This window comes from Hyperoodon ampullatus (genome assembly GCF_949752795.1).
Source record: "Hyperoodon ampullatus genome assembly, chromosome: X".
NCBI lineage: Eukaryota > Metazoa > Chordata > Mammalia > Artiodactyla > Ziphiidae > Hyperoodon > Hyperoodon ampullatus.
In genome coordinates, this window is record NC_136913.1 from 559,751 (window position 1) to 579,781 (window position 20,031).

At 46.8% G+C, this 20,031-nt stretch overlaps 1 protein-coding gene across 1 annotated transcript; it reads right to left on the reverse strand.

Annotated features, from left to right (window-relative positions):
* Window positions 1-17,656: 17,656 nt before the first annotated feature.
* LOC307069074 (mitochondrial import inner membrane translocase subunit Tim8 A-like) lies at window positions 17,657-17,980 on the reverse strand (the record flags this gene model as incomplete). Its single annotated transcript, XM_079727206.1, has 1 exon — window positions 17,657-17,980. The coding sequence occupies one exon, from the start codon at window positions 17,978-17,980 to the stop codon at window positions 17,657-17,659; it is 324 nt and encodes a 107-aa protein (XP_079583332.1).
* Between the last annotated feature and the right edge of the window lie 2,051 nt (window positions 17,981-20,031).

Consider the following 20,031-nt stretch of genomic DNA (forward strand, 5'->3'; position numbering starts at 1 on the left):
AACCCTCCACCCTAATTTTCTCACCTTACTCCTCTAGCCCACCCCGGTTCGGAAGGGCCCACGAAGGTTGTGACTCTTGGTGGTACCGTCACCAAGAAGACCCGCTGAGATCCCCAGACCTTGATGCCAAGGGACCCTCGGACTTGTTTTTACTTTTTGACTTAGGTTGTAAATTGTCTGTGACTCCGGTTCTGTTCCACCCTGGATTTGATTAATTACCAAGGCGCTTGGAAAAGCTTGGACGTCGGGCAGCAGGCAATTGATTTACAAAGTGTGTACATGTGATTTCCTTCAACAATTGTAAATTCAGACCAAAGGAGTCATTGGAACAGGAGCCCTGGGCTTTGAAATGGATTCTAGCAGAAGCCCCGGCATTTGGGGCCCGATTGGGTTTCTTCAAACGGGGTGTTGGGCTCTCCTCCCCAGCATTGGGGTTGAAATCCTGCCCCTTGTTTCAATACACGTTAGTTTTTTATTTTATTTTTTGACACTGTGGTCTCCTGGTTCAAGCTGCGATCAGGGATAAGAGTTGGCTGTGTTTTGGAGATTTGGTGATAAACCGGTGCAAAGTGGGTAAAACTTGGTAACGCTTTCCTCTGGGCAGAGGTATGGAGAAAGTCACGGTGGGCAGTGCTGTCTGAGTATCTCTGAGCCTTTGCTAACGTGTTCCTTTAAGAACATGACAGAATTCCGCTGGCCGTTTTCTCCGGCCCCTGGTCGTGTGCTTCCCCGGATGAGGTTGTAACGGCTGCCGAGGGATGTCCTGTCTCCCGCCGACACAGACACACCCCAGCCAGGTGCCCTAACGAAATGAGTTTTATTCAAAGTCCCGGCTTCATAATGCTTCCGGAAAACAAGACAAATGGAACAATTCTCGTGGCAATTGCGTCGCAGAAAGCATGTTGTTTATGAAGTTTGACTTCCTAATAGTTCATGTGGAGTCAGACACCTGCGGCCGTTTTGGTTGTTGCGGGGCGGGGACGGATGCACGGATAAGGTGGAACGGGTACCCCTTATCTGGCTTTTCCTGTGAAACCGCCTCTGGGTGCCGATGGGATTCGCATGCTGCTGAAACTGTGTGGAATCACAGGACCGCCCTTTCTGCACTGAAAAAAGATTAGGTTGGCAGTAACCACCGAGGATGTCGCGCACATGCTTTTATGTCGTCATTTTATTCGATAGATTGTGCCGACAGTGCCTGAACAGATCTGTCCCTGTTTGGGGGGATGTGGAACCCAGCAGTGCGGCAGATGGCAGTGAATTTGAGTGCCTGGCAGGTTTTGATTTTTTTTTTTCTTTTCAAGAGGGAAATAACTGCAACACTGAAGGGATTTGATGAAGTATAAACCTTTGTTCATTCTAAAATATAAGACAGAGCCATCCCTTTGATTTTTTGTAACTGGCCATATTCTCCTAAGGAGAAAAAAAGAGACCATTTTTTTAGAGCAGTTTCAAGTTTACGGAAAAATTGAGCAGAAAGATCAGTGATTTCCGGTGTATTTCCTCCCATCTTACCCTCAGATACCCAGATTATTAGCATCCTACACTGGTAAGGACCTCTTACCTCCTACCAGAGTTCCCTCACAAGGAACTCTGCTCAATATTCTGTAATAACCTAATTGGGAAAAAGAATTTGAAAAAGAAGAGATACATGTATATGTAGAAGTGAATCACTTTGTTGTACACCTGAAACTCACACAACATTGTTCATCAACTCTACTCTGATATAAAATAAAAATGTTTAGAAGAAAAACATCCTACACTGGGTGGTATAGGTGCTCCAACAGATAAAGCAAGATTGCTACATTATTATTAATTAAGGTCTACAATTTCTATTTGGGTTCTTGCTTGGGTTTGGACATCCCATGTGTGTTGACAAATGCACAATGGGATGTGTCCCCCACGACAGGATCCTACAGAGTAGTTTTACTGCCCTAAAAATCCCCTGTGCTCTGCCTGTTTGTCACAGTTGGAATTTCGGGTCTTTGAAACGTAATTCACTGGGAACTCTCCTCTATGGCCTGTTGAGAGCATTCAGTTGATGAAAAGGAAAAAGGGCCTTATTTCAAAACGAATGCAAATGTGTGTTCGTGGGTTTGTGCCTGTGTGTCTTTGTTCATAGGTGGATCTGCCCATTTCTACTCCTGGTTAGAAGACAGAACCCTACAAACTACTGAGACGAGGGGTTGGGAAACCAAACCCTCCACGAGGAGAGGGGTAACTGCATCGGGGGCATCCGTCCTTTCCATAAATGTCCCCTTGTTTTTCTTCTGCAGCCCCAATTAGCACTCAATGCATGAAAAGAAAGTCCATTATTGAGAAAGAATTATTAAGAAAGTCAGTTATTAAGCAGAGGCTCTAGGGTCGCAGGTGTTTGCCGTCAACGGACCCACTTTGCTGTCTTCTCTGTTCCTTCTCGGATGGCATTTATTTTGCCGGGCTCTGGGTTTGTGGGGTAATGGTCTCTGGGCACTCTTGGCTGCCTTCACGGCCAGTCCAGGGGTTGGGGCATTCGCACATGGTGCCTGAGGGATGCATGGACACCCCGTTCTACCATGCTTCACCAAGACCTTTAGTCACCCTGGAATAGACGGTTTGATTCTGGGACTGGGACAAAGCTTCTATCTCAAGTGACAGATTGTACAACCAAACCATTTCCTGTCATAGGAGAAAGGATAGTGAGGTCTAGTCCCCAGGGAGGATGGAAAACGGGGCTTAGAGGTCTGGTCCTTGGCCCAAAGATGGAGACCTGGATTCCAGCAGCTTCCAGAAACAGCCTGTAAGCTGTTCACCTTCTTTCATGGCCACATCTTTGCCAATTTCCGTTTCTCTTGGTGAGTCTGTGCTCGGCCCTGCCTGCGGGAAGCAGGCTTTCTCTGTAGCCCTGTTACTGGTCAGGGTGTAAGGCAGACCAGGCCAGATTGACGGGCTGGGACCCATTTTCTGGGGTGAAGTTGCCCCCTGTTTCCTCTTCGTCCTCTGGAAAACTCGCCGGTGATGATGTCCTTCTGACCATCACTGACTCACTGCATCCGACTGGACCTACTGTCTGGCCATCCCCTGTGGTAACTGGTGGTTCCCCGTTGGACGTCTTTTGAGTTCAGGGAAGAGAGGAGGCTGGACTCCAGTGTTGGGGTCTGGTGCACAGGATTTGGGGTGCGGACTCAGGTCCCCCGAGGCAGGGTGAGAAGGGATCCTGAGTCTGTCTGCACCGATCACAACTTCTCCGAAGGCTGCTGGGCAGCAGTGGGGACAGAGGGTGTCAGAGCCCCACTGGCCAGGCTGGGGTCTGGTTCTTTATTCTGTGAGTCACGGTAATTCCATTTCCTCCTGCAAAGTCCTGAATAAAATCCACTCCTTGTAAGGTGGCGGTGTTACATATTAAATAGAATTTTTTTTTTTTTTTTTTTTCGGTACATGGGCCTCTCACTGCTGTGGCCTCTCCCGTTGCGGAGCACAGGCTCCAGACGCGCAGGCTCAGTAGTTGTGGTGCATGGGCTTAGTTGCTCTGCGGCATGTGGGATCTTCCCGGACCGGGGCACGAACCCGAGTCCCCTGCATCGGCAGGCAGACTCCCAACCACTGCGTCGCCAGGGAAGCCCTAAATAGAATATTTTAACATTCAATTCAATGGGGGCTGCACCTATCCTCCACTGGGTGACCCCAAACAATCCTGATAGCATCTCATCCTCCCTATAACATCTGGGCAGCATCTCACAGCACCTGCGGACCATGATTCAACACCCTCAGTGACTGTCATAATTTAAGGGGCTCCGACCCATCTCCAGCACATGCCGAATTTAAGGAATCATTTTATACGCAGGGCATGCTGTGCCTTTGAATGTGAAGGTGGGTGTATATGAAGAGTTCAGGGGCGTCCCCAAAATCACAGCCGATGGGTGTGACATGCGAACGTCAATCGGTTCCTTTCTGGATTCCCCCCAACGCTGGAGCACTTGGGGTGAGGGAGCAAAATGCCAGAGTGACAAAGAGGTCTCAGAAATGCCCTGGGGATGAGGTGCAGAATCCCCAGGTGGTCTGGAGAGATGAAAGGATGTGGGAGCTCTGCTCAAGGTGTGGGCTTGGCCAGTGGAGGGGCTGAGAGCCCGGGCAGAGCACACGGGCAGAGAACTCCTGTTAGGGCTTGACAGATATTGCCAAGCAGCCTCCCGGCCCCGCAGTACTTAGGGGAATCCCAGGTACACAGACTCCAGGCAAGGATCTTGCTTGCATTGATTAAATACGACTGGTAATAACAGTGAGAGAACGCTCACAGCCCCGGACCACGCGTCTCTGATTTCCAGGGGGTCAAGATCTCATTAATCTTCCTGTGTACTTACAGCTCCGTGCCAGTTTACCTTTTTTTTTTTTTTTTTTTTTTTTTTTGCGGGACGCGGGCCTCTCACTGTTGTGGCCTCTCCCGTTGCGGAGCACAGGCTCCAGACGCGCAGGCTCAGTGGCCATGGCCCACGGGCCCAGCCGCTCCGCGGCATGTGGGATCCTCCCAGACCGGGGCACGAACCCGTGTCCCCTGCATCGGCAGGCGGACTCTCAACCACTACGCCACCAGGGAAGCCCCAGTTTACCTTTAAAAGGACAGGGTTTGATGCAGGCTGGGGTAAATTCCCTCTGCCGAGGGGCAGACGCTCTTACCCTGAGACACGTGACAGAGGTAGTGTGTCTGGAGCATCCCTTGGTTACAATAAAGTGGCATTTGGTATTTAGTGCCATTTTGCAAACGGAATCAGCGCGATAGAAATGATGCTTTCTTTTCCTTTTCAAAACGGTCTTTTTGCGGTCTGATTATTCAGCCCTGTTTGCAGAGCTAATGGTTGCTCACCAAAATCCATCCATTCTTTTTTTTCTGGGCATAATATTAAGCTATGTTTTGCAGCCCCCTTTGTGTTGGGTTTAGTCCTGTGGCTGAGTTCTTGGTGATAAAACGGGAGTGGACGTGACTATGGCCCAGCCTGTATCTGGCCTTTAAGACAGGGTCTTCTCCGTGCGCTGTGCCCTGCTCACCAGCTGGAATGCCTGGTGACCTAGCTCCAACCATAAAGACTGTGACAAGTGTGCAGGGCCCGGGGTATGGAGCAAGTAGCCTGGGTTCCCAAGTGGCCGCATGGAGCAGACACCTGGCAGCCCGGACAGCTCCGTGGTGCCGTGGACAGAGACACAGAAAGATGCTTTGGGTATTTTCTGTGTCTCTTTAGGACAGGAGCCCAACATTCTTCTACGCCAAGCCCTATTCTTGTGTTTGAAGTGAATTCCAACCCAACTCTTTTAACACAAACTGTTTCAGCAGAACTGGGGGCAGGGGTGGAGGTGGGTAAGGAATGGCTTCTTTCACCCATGTGAGCAAGTCTTGGCTGGGCGTGGAGGGAGGTGGGGAAAAGCACCGCCGGAGGAAATGTGCACCCAGCATTTGACAAGACGTCACTGCTGCAGATTCGAAACGCCAGCTAAATGACACCTGTACCCTCTTCTCCTTGGGGTGGCCAGCCTGGAGGGAAGCACGGAAATGGAATGGGTGATGTAGACCCAGGTGAGTCCTCAGGAAAAGCTGAAGGTTACATGAAATCACCTGTGAAACTGTGGCGGACAGATGTTTCCTGAATAAGCATGTGCCTAGCTGCCAGAACTGTCTGGAACTGCTTTCCTGTAAGGAAAACGATCCTTTGAACCTGAGCTTGATGGCATAGCTGGCTGTAGTTCTGAGCTTTGACAGCCCCAATCTCCTGCCAGGTGAGGCTCGGTCACTCAGAAGAAATTCGTGGGGTCCCCTGGATTGGAAACTCTCATAGTTAATGGTCGACTTAATGTCCCAAGTTCTTTGAGATGTCTTAGCACATCGGTTGCACAGTAACGGCCTATTGGTGAAAGAATGAATGCATGGGGGCTTCCCTGGTAGTGAGTGGTTATGAATCCACCTGTCAATGCAGGGGACATGGGTTCGAGCCCTGGTCCGGGAAGATCCCACATGTTGTGGAGCAACTAAGCCCGTGCACCACAACTACTGAGCCTGCGCTCTAGAGCCCGCGAGCCACAGCTACTGAGCCCACGTGAAGCCCGCATGCCTAGAGTCAGTGCTCTGCAACAAGAGAAGCCACCGCAAGGAGAAGTCCGCACTTTGCAACGAAGAGTAGCCCCCGCTCGCCGCAACTAGAGAAAGCCTGCGCCCAGCAACGAAGACCCAACACAGACAAAAATAAATAAATAAATTTATTTAAAAAAAACAATGAATGCATGAATTAATGAATGCCTGTGTACATATATACACTACCAAATGTAAAATAGATAGCTAGTGGGAAGCAGCTGCATAGCACAGGGAGATCAGCTCGGTGCTTTGTGACTACCTAGAGGGGTGGGATAGGGAGGGTGGGAGGGAGACGCAAGAGGGAGGAGATATGGGGATATATGTATATGTATAGCTGATTCACTTTGTTATACAGCAGAAACTAACACACCATTGCAAAGCAATTATACTCCAATAAAGATGTTAAAAAAAAAATGAATGCCTGTCTGCAGGCTTCTCCCTTGGCTGATCCAGAGCTGAGTGTTGCCAGGTTTGCACATGCCAATGACTTTCTCTTGCACGATGAGATCCCGATCTTACTTGTGAATGAAAGAATTGCACTGCCAACCTCTGTAGAGCCTTTTTTATGCGGGAAATGGTCATGGGGCTTGGCTTCAGGAAGGAAAATGGTTCAGGGAGTGGTGCTTCTGTGCAGCAAGCTGGGAGGATAGAGTGTATGTGTTCTAGGGCTGCCTCTAGCTGTCTGGTTCCTGCCCTGGGATGAGGAGGGCAGGTGGATGGTGCCTGGAAGGGGTGGCGAGAGCCCCTTAGAGGGGGAGGTGTGATGTGGCATCTGTATGGGTTTATTTGCATTTGAAAAGTGTGTGTTGTTTGCTTTGTCTAGGGATTTGCTAGTCCGGCCCCCATATTCCAGAGTCAGGAAGACCCCAAGATGTCAAAGCATCAGAAACACAGAAAATGAAATTCTGCCATTTGCAAAAACATGGATGGACCCAGAGGGTATTATGCTAACTGAAATAATTCACACAGAGGAGCACAAATATTCTATTTTTTCACTTATATGTGAGACCTAAAAAACCCGAAACTAGTGAATATAACAAAAAAGAAGCAGTCTCACAGATACAGAGAAGAAACTCATGGTTCCTAGTGGGGAGAGGGAAGGGGGAGGGGCACGATGGGGGAGGGAATTAAGAGGAACAAACTATTGTGTATAAAATAAATAAGCTACGAGGATACATTGTACAGCACAGGGAATGCAGCCAATAGTTCATAATAACTATAAATGGAGTATACCTATAAAACTTTTGAATCACTGTTGTATAGCTGAAACTTATATAATGTTGCACCTCAATTATTCGTCAATAAAAAAGACAGAGATACAGAAAATTAAAAGTTATGAATAATACACCCTATTTCCATGTAAGGCCACTTTCTGAGGTACCTGGGGTTAGGACTTAAGAAAGCACCTCTTTTCTTTCTTTTTTCTTTTTTTACATCTTTCTTGGGGTATAATTGCTCTACAATGGTGTGTTAGTTTCTGCTGTATACCAAAGTGAATCAGTTATACATATACATCTGTTCCCATATAGTACCTCTTTTCTTAGGGAAGAAAAAATTCGACCCATTGCACTCTCTGTGCTTGGGGGACGGAGCTGCAGCCCATGTGGTTAAGTGGCTCGTGGAGAGCCACATGTGGTGAGGGGAAAGAGGAAGACCGTTCTTGGTGGACCATCTGGGTGCTTTCTCGGTTAAATGCCAAGATAAAGCAGTAACCCAGACACAGGGACGCAGGTAACTGCGTTCAGGGACAGCCAAGAGGTTACATGGGTGGCACAGAACTGGGGTGGGGGGTTGGACAGGTGAGGGCTGGGAAATTATTCTCTGACTCCGGAGATGCAGGGAGAAAGAGACGTTCGTTGCAGCCACACGAGCGCTTCTCTGCTCAAACCGTTCTGTTGACCCTTGCACCAGCCCTTTCCCTCCACCCCAAATCCAGGCTGACCCCCTGAATTGCCTTTCCAGGAATGGGGGACCGTCCACCGTGTCCACCTTCACAGTGATGCCCATTTCCTTAGCGGTACATCCTCCGTAGCCCCCATTTCTCCCTGAGCTGCCGTGCTTACCTTGCTCCTCAGGATACTAGCCGTGTGGCCGGCACAAGCTCTGTGTACCGTTTTATTCACAACCCCGCAAAGCAATAGGAAGGACAAATGTAAACGAAAGGCAGGGGGGCGGGGAGGATTGACAGGTGCCACACGTGCCTGTTCACATGTGTCATACATTCTCAACATGAGGCACCCATGGTAAATCCAGAGAAGTGATCTTGGCTGTCATATCGTTTCCAAGGAGCTCACTGGCCTCGGGGCTGTGGATTACGGAGCTGTGAACAGTATAGGAGGCATTGTTTACAGTAAATCATGCACAACGGCCAATGTTTCATAATCAGAATGTGTCAGGTGTTGGGGAGAGAAGCAAACCCTGGCTTACAATGTCCTCTGAGGATGAGCACCAATGCGGCCAGGGGTAGGGGCTAATGGATAAACATCCAGCCTTCCCCCATCACCCCTACGTACAAACCACACTCGTATAAACAAGCAGATTAGGAGCACTTGAGAGTTTCATTTGCAGCTGTAAAAGGTGGCAAAAACAGGTAATTTATGTGGAGTTCCGCTCTCAACAACTCCTGTGTGTCCTTTACGCCATCTGACTGGTGACGCATATAAAGCCCAGGCATGGAGACGTGTGCTTGAGCTGTGGGTGCAGAGTCTGCCGCAGGAGTCAGAACCCCTGACTCTTTTCTGAACAGGTTACGATCAGGTGAGCGATCTTTGGTGCATCAGTATGTGTCCCACCTGTACAACGAGATGATGGTGCCTTTCCCACCAGGGTATGGGGCTCTGAGAAGATGCCGTGGGAAACCTCTACAGAAGATGGAAAATGTTATAAGATGTTGGCCATCACTTGTTCATACGGGGGTCCAATAGAGTCAAGGAAACTGTAGACAAGGTGTTCTCCAACTCTGAGCAATTTATTTTGGGGTCCTTTCTGTTCCGAAAGGAATTGGCCCTCCACAATGGGGGTGGGCCTCGTCTAATCAGTTGAAGGCTTTACAAGGAAACAGACCGATCTCCCTTGAGGAAGAGGGAAGGCTGCATCAAGGTGGTCTTTGGACTTGGCCTGCAGCATCACTTCTTCCCTGGGTCTCAGCCTGCTGGTCTACCCTGCAGATGTTTGGACTTGCCAGGTCCCATGATCATGTGCATCAATATTCCTTAAAATAAATCTCCATCTCTCTCCCTCTACTATCTCTATCTATCTATCATCTATCTATCTATCATCTCTCTATCCACCCATTCATCTGTCATCTACCTGTCCATCCATTACCTACCTATCTATCTACTTGCCCACGCATTACCACCCCCACCCTGTTGCCGTGCGTCTCTGGAAAACCTTGACTAATACATCCTGTCCGCCTGTGTCCTCATCCTCATCACCTTCTAAGCAGAAGGAAAAAAAAAGAGACCACATCGGGCTTGTGCCTCTTCCCCAGAGCTTGTGTCTGTCGCTTAGTCCAGGGCAGGTGAGGTTGAATCTCCTGCCATCTGATGCTTGCTTCTTCCACCCCCGACCCTGACCCTCCCTGCAGAGAGGAGTGCAGGGAATAAATAGGACCAAGTCCCACCTCCCCACCTGTACCAGCTCTGTGGTATCAGGCCAAGGTCCTGGCCTCCTCTCTCCCCGCCCTTTCAAGCCTCATGTTGTTGGTGGACAATAGTGGCTTCTGCCTGTAGCTGTTTAGAAGGGCACATAGGCGGAGACCCCCCAGCTGGGGAGGCGGGTGAGCTTGGATTTCACTCCACCCCTGTTTAGTTCACCTCATGGCTGTGACATCACTTTCTTATAAGCACTGACTCATCCATGCACGCCATCTGCTTTCTTGTATGTGGGTCTTTGTCCTTCTCACGTAGGATCTTGATGGTGGGATGCGGTGGCATGTTCTTCACACAGGAGGGATTGGAGTGCATGCATCTTTAATTCTCCACCCTCTGACCCACCCTTTCGAGGCATTTCCACAAAACAAGTGGGTCACAGAGTCTGGGCACGATTCTGGAAGTGCGGAACGTTGTGGGTGATTTTTACATGGCGGTGCCCGCCTTCCTGATAATGAAATATGTTGGACCTAAGTCATTTCTCATCTCAGGAGCCTCTTAAATATAAATGTCTCTTCAACGACGTGTTGGTGACTCGACAGAAGGTTGCTTGATTCTCAAAACTTAGGTCCTCATGCTGGTCTACAGGCTCGTAATAGAGCCGGGAGGTTTCTTCCACTGTGAAGCATCTCTTGGGATTGGAGATAACAGGCAATGAAGCCAGAGACGGAGGGAAAGAGAGACTGGATCCTCCTTCTCCCAATCTTCCCTTTCCAAGCTCTCTTGACTTTGTATTTAGAACCGAAGAGAATGCAGGACGAGCTTTCTCGCCAAAGTTGACGGAGATCCGTTGGGTCTTCCCACTTGCAGATGTGTTTTTATTGTGCGTGTAGGCTATTTTTCAGGGGCCTGAGTGCAGGACTTATTCCTCTTGATGGCAATGGCACCCACCACCCTCGGTCTCCTTGGTGGGAGGGGCTGGTGCAGGATAAATCATGTTGTTCTGACTCAACGTGGTTCCACATGTGTTTCTGACATTGCAATGGCTGCGTAGGATTTGGTGGGTATTTGGTTTCTTATTTTTTCCCCTTTGGCATTATCAAATGGTTTATTGTCAGAACCAATATGGTTTAACCAATGATAGTTACATTTAAAAGATTGCGTTTGTGTATAAGCTGACATTTAAGAAGAATAGTTAACAGAAATATAGGCGTGGGAATGTAATGGCATAACCATAGACATTGAAGTCATTGATTGCCATGTTATTGACAAAGTATTTTTTTAATTAATTTAAAAAAATTTTTATTGGAGTACTGTTGCTTTACAATGTGTTCGTTTCTGCTGTACAGCAAGGTGAATCAGTTATACGTATACATATATCCCTTCTTTTTCAGATTTCCTTCCCACTTAGGTCACCACAGAGCACTAAGTAGAGTTCCCTGTGCTATACAGTAGGTCCTCATTAGTTATCTATTTTATACATAGTATCAATAGTGTATGTATGTATGTATGTATATATATATATATATATATATATATATATATATATATATCCCAATCTTAATTTTTATTGAAGTATAGTTGATTTACAATGTTGTGTTAGTTTCTCCTGTCCTACTGTAAATGTGTCTGAAGCTGAAAGCTTCAGTTTTCTCTTCATGGGGAGACTCACTTTGGTCCTTCTAAAGAGAGGGTTTCTCTCCCCTTCAGCCATGAGAATATCACTGGTGTTGTGTGTGTGCAGTTGCATTCATCTGTGTGTGTGTGTTGTGTCTGTGTGGTTATGCTTGTGAGTATGTTGTGTCTTCTGCATGTGTGTGTCCTTGTACCCTTATGGTCTGCCCATCCCCAGCCAAGCAAGCTGTTCATGCCTTCCCATGCAAGGAGCAGGTGGGAGTATTTTCCCAGATAAGAAGCAGGAAAGGTGATAGCTTATGCATATCGATACCCAAGGGCAAAGAAAACCTTTGAGAAAAAGCTCATCCGGATTGATCCACATTATGGCATGTAACAGAGCTTCATCCTTTTTTATGGCTGAATAATATTCCACTGTATGGATGAACCACATTTTGTTTATCTCTTCATCCATCCATGGACACTTGGGTTGTTTCCACTCTTTGGCTACTGTTAATAAAGCTGCTATGAATGTGTGGGTCCAAGCATCTGTTTAAACACCTGTCTTCAATTCTTTGGGGTATATACCCAGGATTGGAATGGAAAGGGACTGTTAATGAGTCTGGGGCCTCCTTTGGGGGAATGAAAATGTTTTGGAACTAGATAGAGGTGGTGGTTGTATAACATGGTGAATGAACTAAATGCCACTGAATTGTCCACTTAAAAATGGTGAAAGGTTAATTTTATGTTATGTGAATCTTACCTCAATTTTTTTAAAAAAAGCTTACCCATAGGCTATCAGTTCAAAACCCCTGTGTCCATATTGCTTGGACACATAAGTCCCGTGTCAACCAAGAATTTCACAGGCGTTGTGGAGCTCAGACTCTTGGGAAGATGACAAAGCTTCCTGGGTTTGGGGCTGTCTGGCGAGGCTGGGTGTCCCTGCATCTCACAGAGTGAAGGACAAAATTAATTTTGGCCAAAGTGTGTGTGGGTTTTAGAGGCAGGGATGGATGTCTAAATCCTCTTTTAAATTTCCTTTGCCTCAAAGGATCTGCTCATTTCATCGGAAAATCATTGCTAATTTAATTTTCTATTTTGTATAATCTTTTATTTAAAAAAAACAAACAAACTCTTTGCCACTTAGGGGGGAGAAATACAAGGTTCTATTTGTCTTCAGTTAACGAGTTTCTTCCAACAACTCTGCCTGCTGAAGGAGTGCTAAAGAAGAAAGGGAAACCTCCACTTTTGCGGTCCTGTGTGTGCCCTCGGAGACTGTCTAGAGAGGACCAAGAAGGCAGCCTGGCATTTGTGACCTGGTTTCCACGCTCATGGAATGTCTCACCTCTTGGGCATCATTTCTAACCTGAAGTTATAGGAGGAAAGGACACTTCAACTCCAAGCCCCCAAGTTCTAGGACTCTGGCAGAGGGTGACGGATGAATGACCCATCCTAGGCACTAAGAGAGAAGCCAGGGAAAGTTGGGGACCTCGTGGAGAAAATAGAGGAGGAACATGACTGAGACACAGAGGTTGCTCCCCACGTGTTTGGAAATCAAGGAGCACTGGTGGTGGCTCTGGATGAGGCTGCATTTTGCCAACTCCACCAGGACCTGCCGTAGAGCTTATAAGAAATGTACGGGGGGCAGGTTTTGTTTCACGATGCAGAATTTAGAGGATCCCTTCTGAAGAATGGAATCATGAAACTCAATCTTCAGTATGTCTTTGACACAGAGCAATAAGTATATTTCTAACTATACAAGGGAAGTTACCACTGGCTTTCAAAAAAAAAAAAAAGATAGGTGTTTGGAAGGGCAAACAGAGTCTCATGGTATTTGATAACATTTTGTTTTGAAGGAGGAAAACTTAAGGCACACAGTGAACAACAGAAAAGTATGGGGTCACACAGTCCTTCCTCAGCCCCCAGACTCTAAGTTTGGGGCAGGGGCTTGAGCAGACAGACTGGAGACAGATGGAAGTGGCTTCATGGCAACTCCAAAACCCATTTAGGGAACAGGCTCCCTTCTGGACACTAGTGTCCATGGGAGTGTTTCGACAATCAAAGAAGGAGAGGAAATTGTAAATAACAGGAGTTTGAGAAAAAGGGAATCACAGATAAAGAATTACAGATAAGTAAAAGGTGCTGAGAGAAGGAAGCACAAACATGAGTTGGCAGGAGGAATAGATGGGTCACCACCAGAGCAACAGAGAACTTAGAAATATATTGTGGCTTTCCCTTTTTTGTATTTTTTTTTTTCAAGAAAAGACGTGAGCACAAAAGACCAGTGATTAGGGAGAGCAAAGGCATTAACAGAGGGAGAAAAGCAGAGGTAAAAATGTTTGAGGGAAGGGAGTGATTGACTCTCATCCAACATTGGAAGGCAGCTTAGGAATCGGTGAGAAGCGGTCAGAAAAGAAACTTAGTTCTCCAAGTTAAGGGAAAATGGGGGAAGGCTTAGAAACCAAGAGTGAGTCAGGAGCTAGCTCAGTGGACCACCCCGCCAAGGAAGGGAGGGGTGCCTTAGTCCACTGGGGCTGCCATAACAAATTATGGTAGACGAGGGGGCATATAAACAACAGATATTTATTCATCACAGTTCTGGAGGCTGGAGGTCTGAGATCCTGGCGAGGCCAGATTTAACGTCTGGTGAGGCTGCTTCCTGGTTCATAGATGGTGACTCCTCGCTGCGTCATCACCTGGAGGAAGGGGCCGGGGAATTCCCTGGGGTCTCTTTTAGAAGGACACTAATCCCATCCACAGGGGCTGCACCCTCATGACCTCATCACCTCCCTGAGGTCCCACCTCCTGACACCATCCCACTGGGGGTTAGGATTCCACACTTGAATTTGGCAGGGGTGGGGACAAAGACATTCAATTTATGGCAGTGGGCAAGATGAAGATAGTGACTCTCGCCCCAAGACTAGGAGCCTCCCAAAGACAAAATCTTCGATGAAAGGATCCGGAAACAGAAATCCTAGAGACCAGGGTGGGGAGCTCTCCTGGTTGTTAAGGGTGCACAGTGGGTGTCAGGGTGTCAGGAATGGAGGAACAGCCCCTTTCTTTGCGAGGTCGCAGGGACCCCATCTCCTCCTTTCTCTTTGTGTGTGGGTGCTGAGTGCTGAATTATCAGCCCGGGGCATCTCAGAAAAGATGTGCAGAAACGTTAAAAAAGAAAGCCTCCCCACCTCACAGCCCCTGCTCTTTTCTCCAGCTCCTTGGAAAGCTCCTGTCCAAACCGAGTCTTCCTGTTCCTCCCCTGCTTCCCTCTCACACCAGGCACACGCCTTCCTTTACTCTCGAGATGTAAATCCCGCCATATCCAAGACACTGGCCATCAGCCTTTATTTGTAGTGAACCTTCCGCTTTGACTAATGATATTCAGCAAAAGGCTGGAGATTCTACAGAACACGTGTTTCAAATTGAACAGCAAAGGTAGAGGTTTCTCTGCACTCACAAATAATGAATTTTTCCCCCTAGATCTCAGGAATGGAGGTCTCAAGGAGACTGTAATGCAGCCTCGGACCGGGCACACATGCTGGGTTGGCGTGGTCAGCGTGTGGTGGTGCCCGTGTGGGTGGAAGGGCTGGCTGGCAGCCCCGACGAAGGATGTGGGGAGAGGGAAGACAGAGGGAAGGGAAGGAGGGCCGAGGGTGTCTGTGTGTGTCAAGGGGAGCCTGCTGGGCTGTCTTCTGCTAATGGCAATGCAAATGGCATTTATAGCCCTAATTCACAGAGCACTAATAGTAGTAGAGTCAGGGTAAATCATTTCAATATCAAGATTTATGCCTTGAGGGCCAAGGACTAATTTCCATAAGGCATTTACAAAATCCATCTTGTCCTCGGAGGCTGTGATAAGTTGATGCCTCCACGGCCCCTGACCCCAGCAGCATCCTCTCTCTGCACTGGATGAGTGTCTTTCTTTCTCTCTTTTTTTCTTTCTTTCTTTCTCTTTCTTTTCCTTTCTTTCTTTTTCTTTTCTGTCTTTCTTTTTCTTTCTTTCTTTCTTCCTTTCTTTCTTCCTTTCTTTCTTCCTTCCTTCCTTCCTTTCTTTCTTTCTTTCTTTCTTTTTCTTTCTCTCCCTTCTCTCTCTGTGTCTACTTATCTATCTATGTCTATCTATTCTACAATCTATCTACCCATCCATTATATCTACCATCTAACTATCCATCCATCCATTTATTCATCTACCTATCTATTCTATCATTTATCTATGTATCTACCTATTTATCTGCTATCTATCTATGTCTATCTATTCTATAATCTATCTATCCATTCATTATATCTACCATCTATCTAACTATCCATCCATCCATTTATTCATCTACCTATCTATTCTATCACTTATCTTTGTATCTACCTATTTATCTACTACCTATCTATCTACCTATCCATCCATCTATCTTCTCCCTCCCTTCCCTTTCTCCTGGAAGTGAAATCACAGCAGCTGATGGGCATGGCACTGCAGGGGTCATGAGTCGGAGGCACAATATGCCCCTTTTTCTATGGCCTCGTGGGCTGCTGCTTCCTCCAGGTCCACAGTCCTTGCAGGGTTCCCAGTGAGTCTGATGAGAAGGTGGAGCAGGTAGGACACCAGAGAGAAGAGCTGAAGCAGCCCTGGGGAAGGTCTCCAACACCCGACCTCAGCAGCCCGAGTCCGTGCTGGGTGCCTGAGGAATCGGAAGTGACCCTCGCTCTCATGGAATCTGTAGTGGTCAGGCTGACATGAATACACACGTCAGGGGGAGCAGAAGGGAGAGTTGTGTGGGAACAGCATGTATTTTCTGAAACAGGTTGTGATAGCTAAGCTGAGCTCTCGCGTGTGACTGGCGGGGACGCTGGAATTGAGGTTGGTCTGGGGAAACCACTTGAGTTGCCCATCAGTCACTTCTTCTGGGGGTGTCCATGGGGCCCAGGAAGGGGAGCTGGGACTGGGGCCAGCAGGATGGTGTGATGTGGGATAAGGGGAGGGGAGAGAGCTCTGTGCCAGACCACCTCCACGGGAGACCTGGGAGCTGATTCTAAAGGGGATGAACAGTTGAGAACTATGTAAAGAGACCCTCTGGAGGGACCTGAGAAGGGCCCAGTGTGAAGAGCATGCATTTGGGGAAAATAAACCAAATTATATATGTGAGATGGCAGGCTGTGTGTCACCTGCTAACTCTCAAGAAGAAAATGTAGGAGTATCCATCCTGACCGCTGGGGTGACTCTGACCCATTGCAGGCTCGTTCAGACCCCTCTCCCAAGAGACGGTGGGTCCGTGTCCTCCTGGAAATGCTCACAGGACCAGCTCAGTCTTTCTGGTTGAGCTTCCTGTTTTGAACAATTATCTTGGATCAAGGACAAGGAACCAGGCAGATGGACATGGACGAAGGAGGCAGTGGCTGCACGGTTTTCAGGGGGACGCTTGCTTTACCTCCACCCTCTTTCAGTGCCTCTAGCGTGTTTGTTTGTTTGTTTTTTCTTGTAGAAGCTTTTATTTCAGTGATTAAAAGAACACAGTAAACGGAAACTATGCTGATTTACTTTAGGCATGCACCTCTATCTGAAACTGTTGTTAGTTTTTGACTGGCCTAAAGCCTTATAACTTATTTTTTCATTTAGGCACATCTTTATATTTTTTGGGGCCCTGATATACAGGGTAAGTTAACTTCTTTCTTGTGGCAGTTTAGTATGAGAATTATGTTCGCTGGCTAGATTCCTTTAACTAAGGGCCTCTAGACTCTCAGGCTACCTGTACTAGCTCGAGACTGTACTTTATATAGGTATTTAAGTGAATCACAGTATAAAGGAGGGAGATAATCTAGAAAGGTGAAATGTACTGTATGAATACTCCATACATTTTTTTCCAGTACTGATAATCAAACACTAGATAAGGAGGCCTATAGTCAAGTACCAAATTACTCTCTCTCCCACTGCTGCCCTTGCTGAGAGACACAAAGATGTATATCGATCTCTCCAGAAATCTGAAAGGAATCCACACAAATAACAGATTATTACCTATGTGGTCCCACTATCAAATTATAGAGCAGTTCCACTACTAAAATTATAGGAAGCAGTTACTGGAACTATGAGAAAAGCTTCGTCCCACATACAGTAATTCACATCTAGTAGCGTTTTCCATTCATCTGTCAATTGTTTTCCCACGATTAGCATTAAAAAACACAACCCCAAACACATTTGACCCTCAAACCCACCCCCACACAAAAATTGGTCTTTGTTCATTCTCAGATGACAGGATGTCCCAAGAGTGACAAAGGTGGGAGCCGATCCCCCCATAGCCTTTTCTTCAACCGTCCCATCAGCTGCTCTTCATTTCTTGAACTACCTCCCTTTTCCAAAGAGGTAATGCTGAGGTCAGTCAGAAAGGCTTTCTGAGAAGACTGGCTTGGATTTCTGGGTCTGTTCCAGTCGATTCAAGATGAATTGGCTTGTATCAATGAAGCGCTCAATGCAGTTCACAAAACAGGCCTCAGCCCAACTGTCCAACTTTGGCACAGGCTTGTCCATGCACTTTTCCCAACAAAGTTCCATCATCTGGTGCACCAGCTGCTGGAAGCGCTGCTTCTGAGTCTCTACCTCAATGGAATGCTGCACCTGCAGGTCAACCAAGCCCAAACCTGCTGCGGAGGAAGATGAGGTGGAATCCACACCAGCACGGCCCAACTCACTGACCTTCATGTCGCCTCTATCAGTTTTATTCAGTTTTTAATTTCATAAAGTCTTTGTTTCCGCTTCTTGCCCAAGACAAAAGTGGAATATTTCAAGGACAGATCAAACTGAGTTGCTATTCTAAATGCCCAATAAGGAGGAGATTTGGTTGGTGGTGCTGAGCTCCAAGTGGTATTTATTCCCAGAGAAACTCACAATTAGAAACAGAGAGAGGGCAACGGTGAGAAAACTGCCCAGATTGGAAGGACTTTTTATGAGAGTTAGCACATAAAAGCCTCAGCAAAAACCTCTAACCTAGAACTCTCTAGTGGAGCCAGAAATTTCCTTTAAACAAATGACTTGCTTACCTACAGCTCAGAACAACATGGCAGTTACTTCACGGGGTGTGCTTTAAAAATATATTGAGACTCATGGAAAAATCCACTTTTAATAAGTTTTACCATGGTCCTCAGACTGCTTGTTCTAAAATAAGCAATTGTATTAATAACACAACCTTACCAAAATTGCACATCTATCTTCCAGCTGTTCTGTCTGGCGATTGTAGGTGTTCTGTGTTCATGCAATGCACGTGTGTGTGCGCGTGTGTGTGCGTGTGTGTGTGTGCGTAATAGTTATTCATAGCATCTCTTTTCCCCTCTTTTAACATTTTTTTCCTTGGCTAAGGCAAGTGAAAAATCAAAGTTAAACATGTTCTTCTGCTGAGTCCCTTCTGAGTGGACCCCGAGAACTTGATCAAGTTTGTCATATGCCAAAGGTTTCTAATCTCACTTCCCGCTTCACCTCATGCTCTTCCTATAAACCCAAACCCTGCTGTCAGCTCTCTAGCAAATTTAAGAAATGAAATTAATTTAAATTGGCTTTAAGTAGAGACGAAGTAGCATTAGGGAGAAGTGTTTACAGAAGTCAGCAGGAATTGGTGAGTGGGTAACACTTTGTTTAAACAGAATGCTCATTTGTATGCGATTAGTTGACGTGATTTTTTTCCCCACTTATGTAAATGTTAAGCAGAAAATCCTTTTGGTGAATGTCTTAATTTCTTTGGGCTGCTATCACAAAAATACCAGAGACTGGGGGCTTAAACCACAGATATTTATTTCTCATGGTGCTGGAGGCTGGATGTCCAAGGTCCTGCCGAGGGCAGACTTAATGTCTGGTGAGGACTCTGTTCCTGGTTCATAGATGGACGTCTTCTCTCTGTGTCCTCACCTGGTGGGAGAGGCGAGGGAGCTCTCTGGGGTCTCTTTTATAAGGACGCTAATCCCATCCATGGGGGCTCCACCCTCATGACCTCGTCACCTCCCAAAGGCCCCACCTCCTGACACCATCACCTTGGAGGATGGGGTTTCAATATATACATTTTGGGAGGATACACATATTCAATCCATAAATGCAAAGAATGTTTTAAAATATTCACCTTCATTCCTTGGAACATGCACCGTATTTTCTCAATCTAATGATTACATGAGCTATAAAATAAACTAGTGATTTGAAAGGAAAGGACTTATTGGAAAAAGAAATCCACCATGGATCACATGTCCATTTCTTTTTGAAAGATGTTTTGATTTCAGTAATATTAAGATAAAGAGAGTGCCTGAGAATTAAGGACACAGAATAGTATGTTGATCATAATTTAACATTATTCTTTTTACTTGAAGGGGGTGGGAGCCACGCCACCAGGATTGTCATCATGTGGTGAACTCTCAGGGTACAGCCCTAAGGCTGTAAGACCAGACCCGTGTGGGTTTATGTTTGCGCTGGCCGTGCCTGTCCTCTGGCAATTGCTTCTTTCCTTGTGACCTTGTACCTAAGTTCAGGTAACTTGTGCCTGATGGGCTTGGTGTCCTGGTGGGAGACTGGGATTCATAGTCATCATCTTCATGTAGGTGGCAGACTATGAGTGACAATTAAGGTATCACCCTAAAAAGCTATGCTTGGTACTCATGATGCCCACATCAGAGAGCTCTGTGTACAGCCTCCTCCAGTGCACCCTGGGGACACTGGTAGGCACAGATACATCTCAAGGATTCTCTAGTAAAAACTACCTCCAGAGCCTGTTAAAT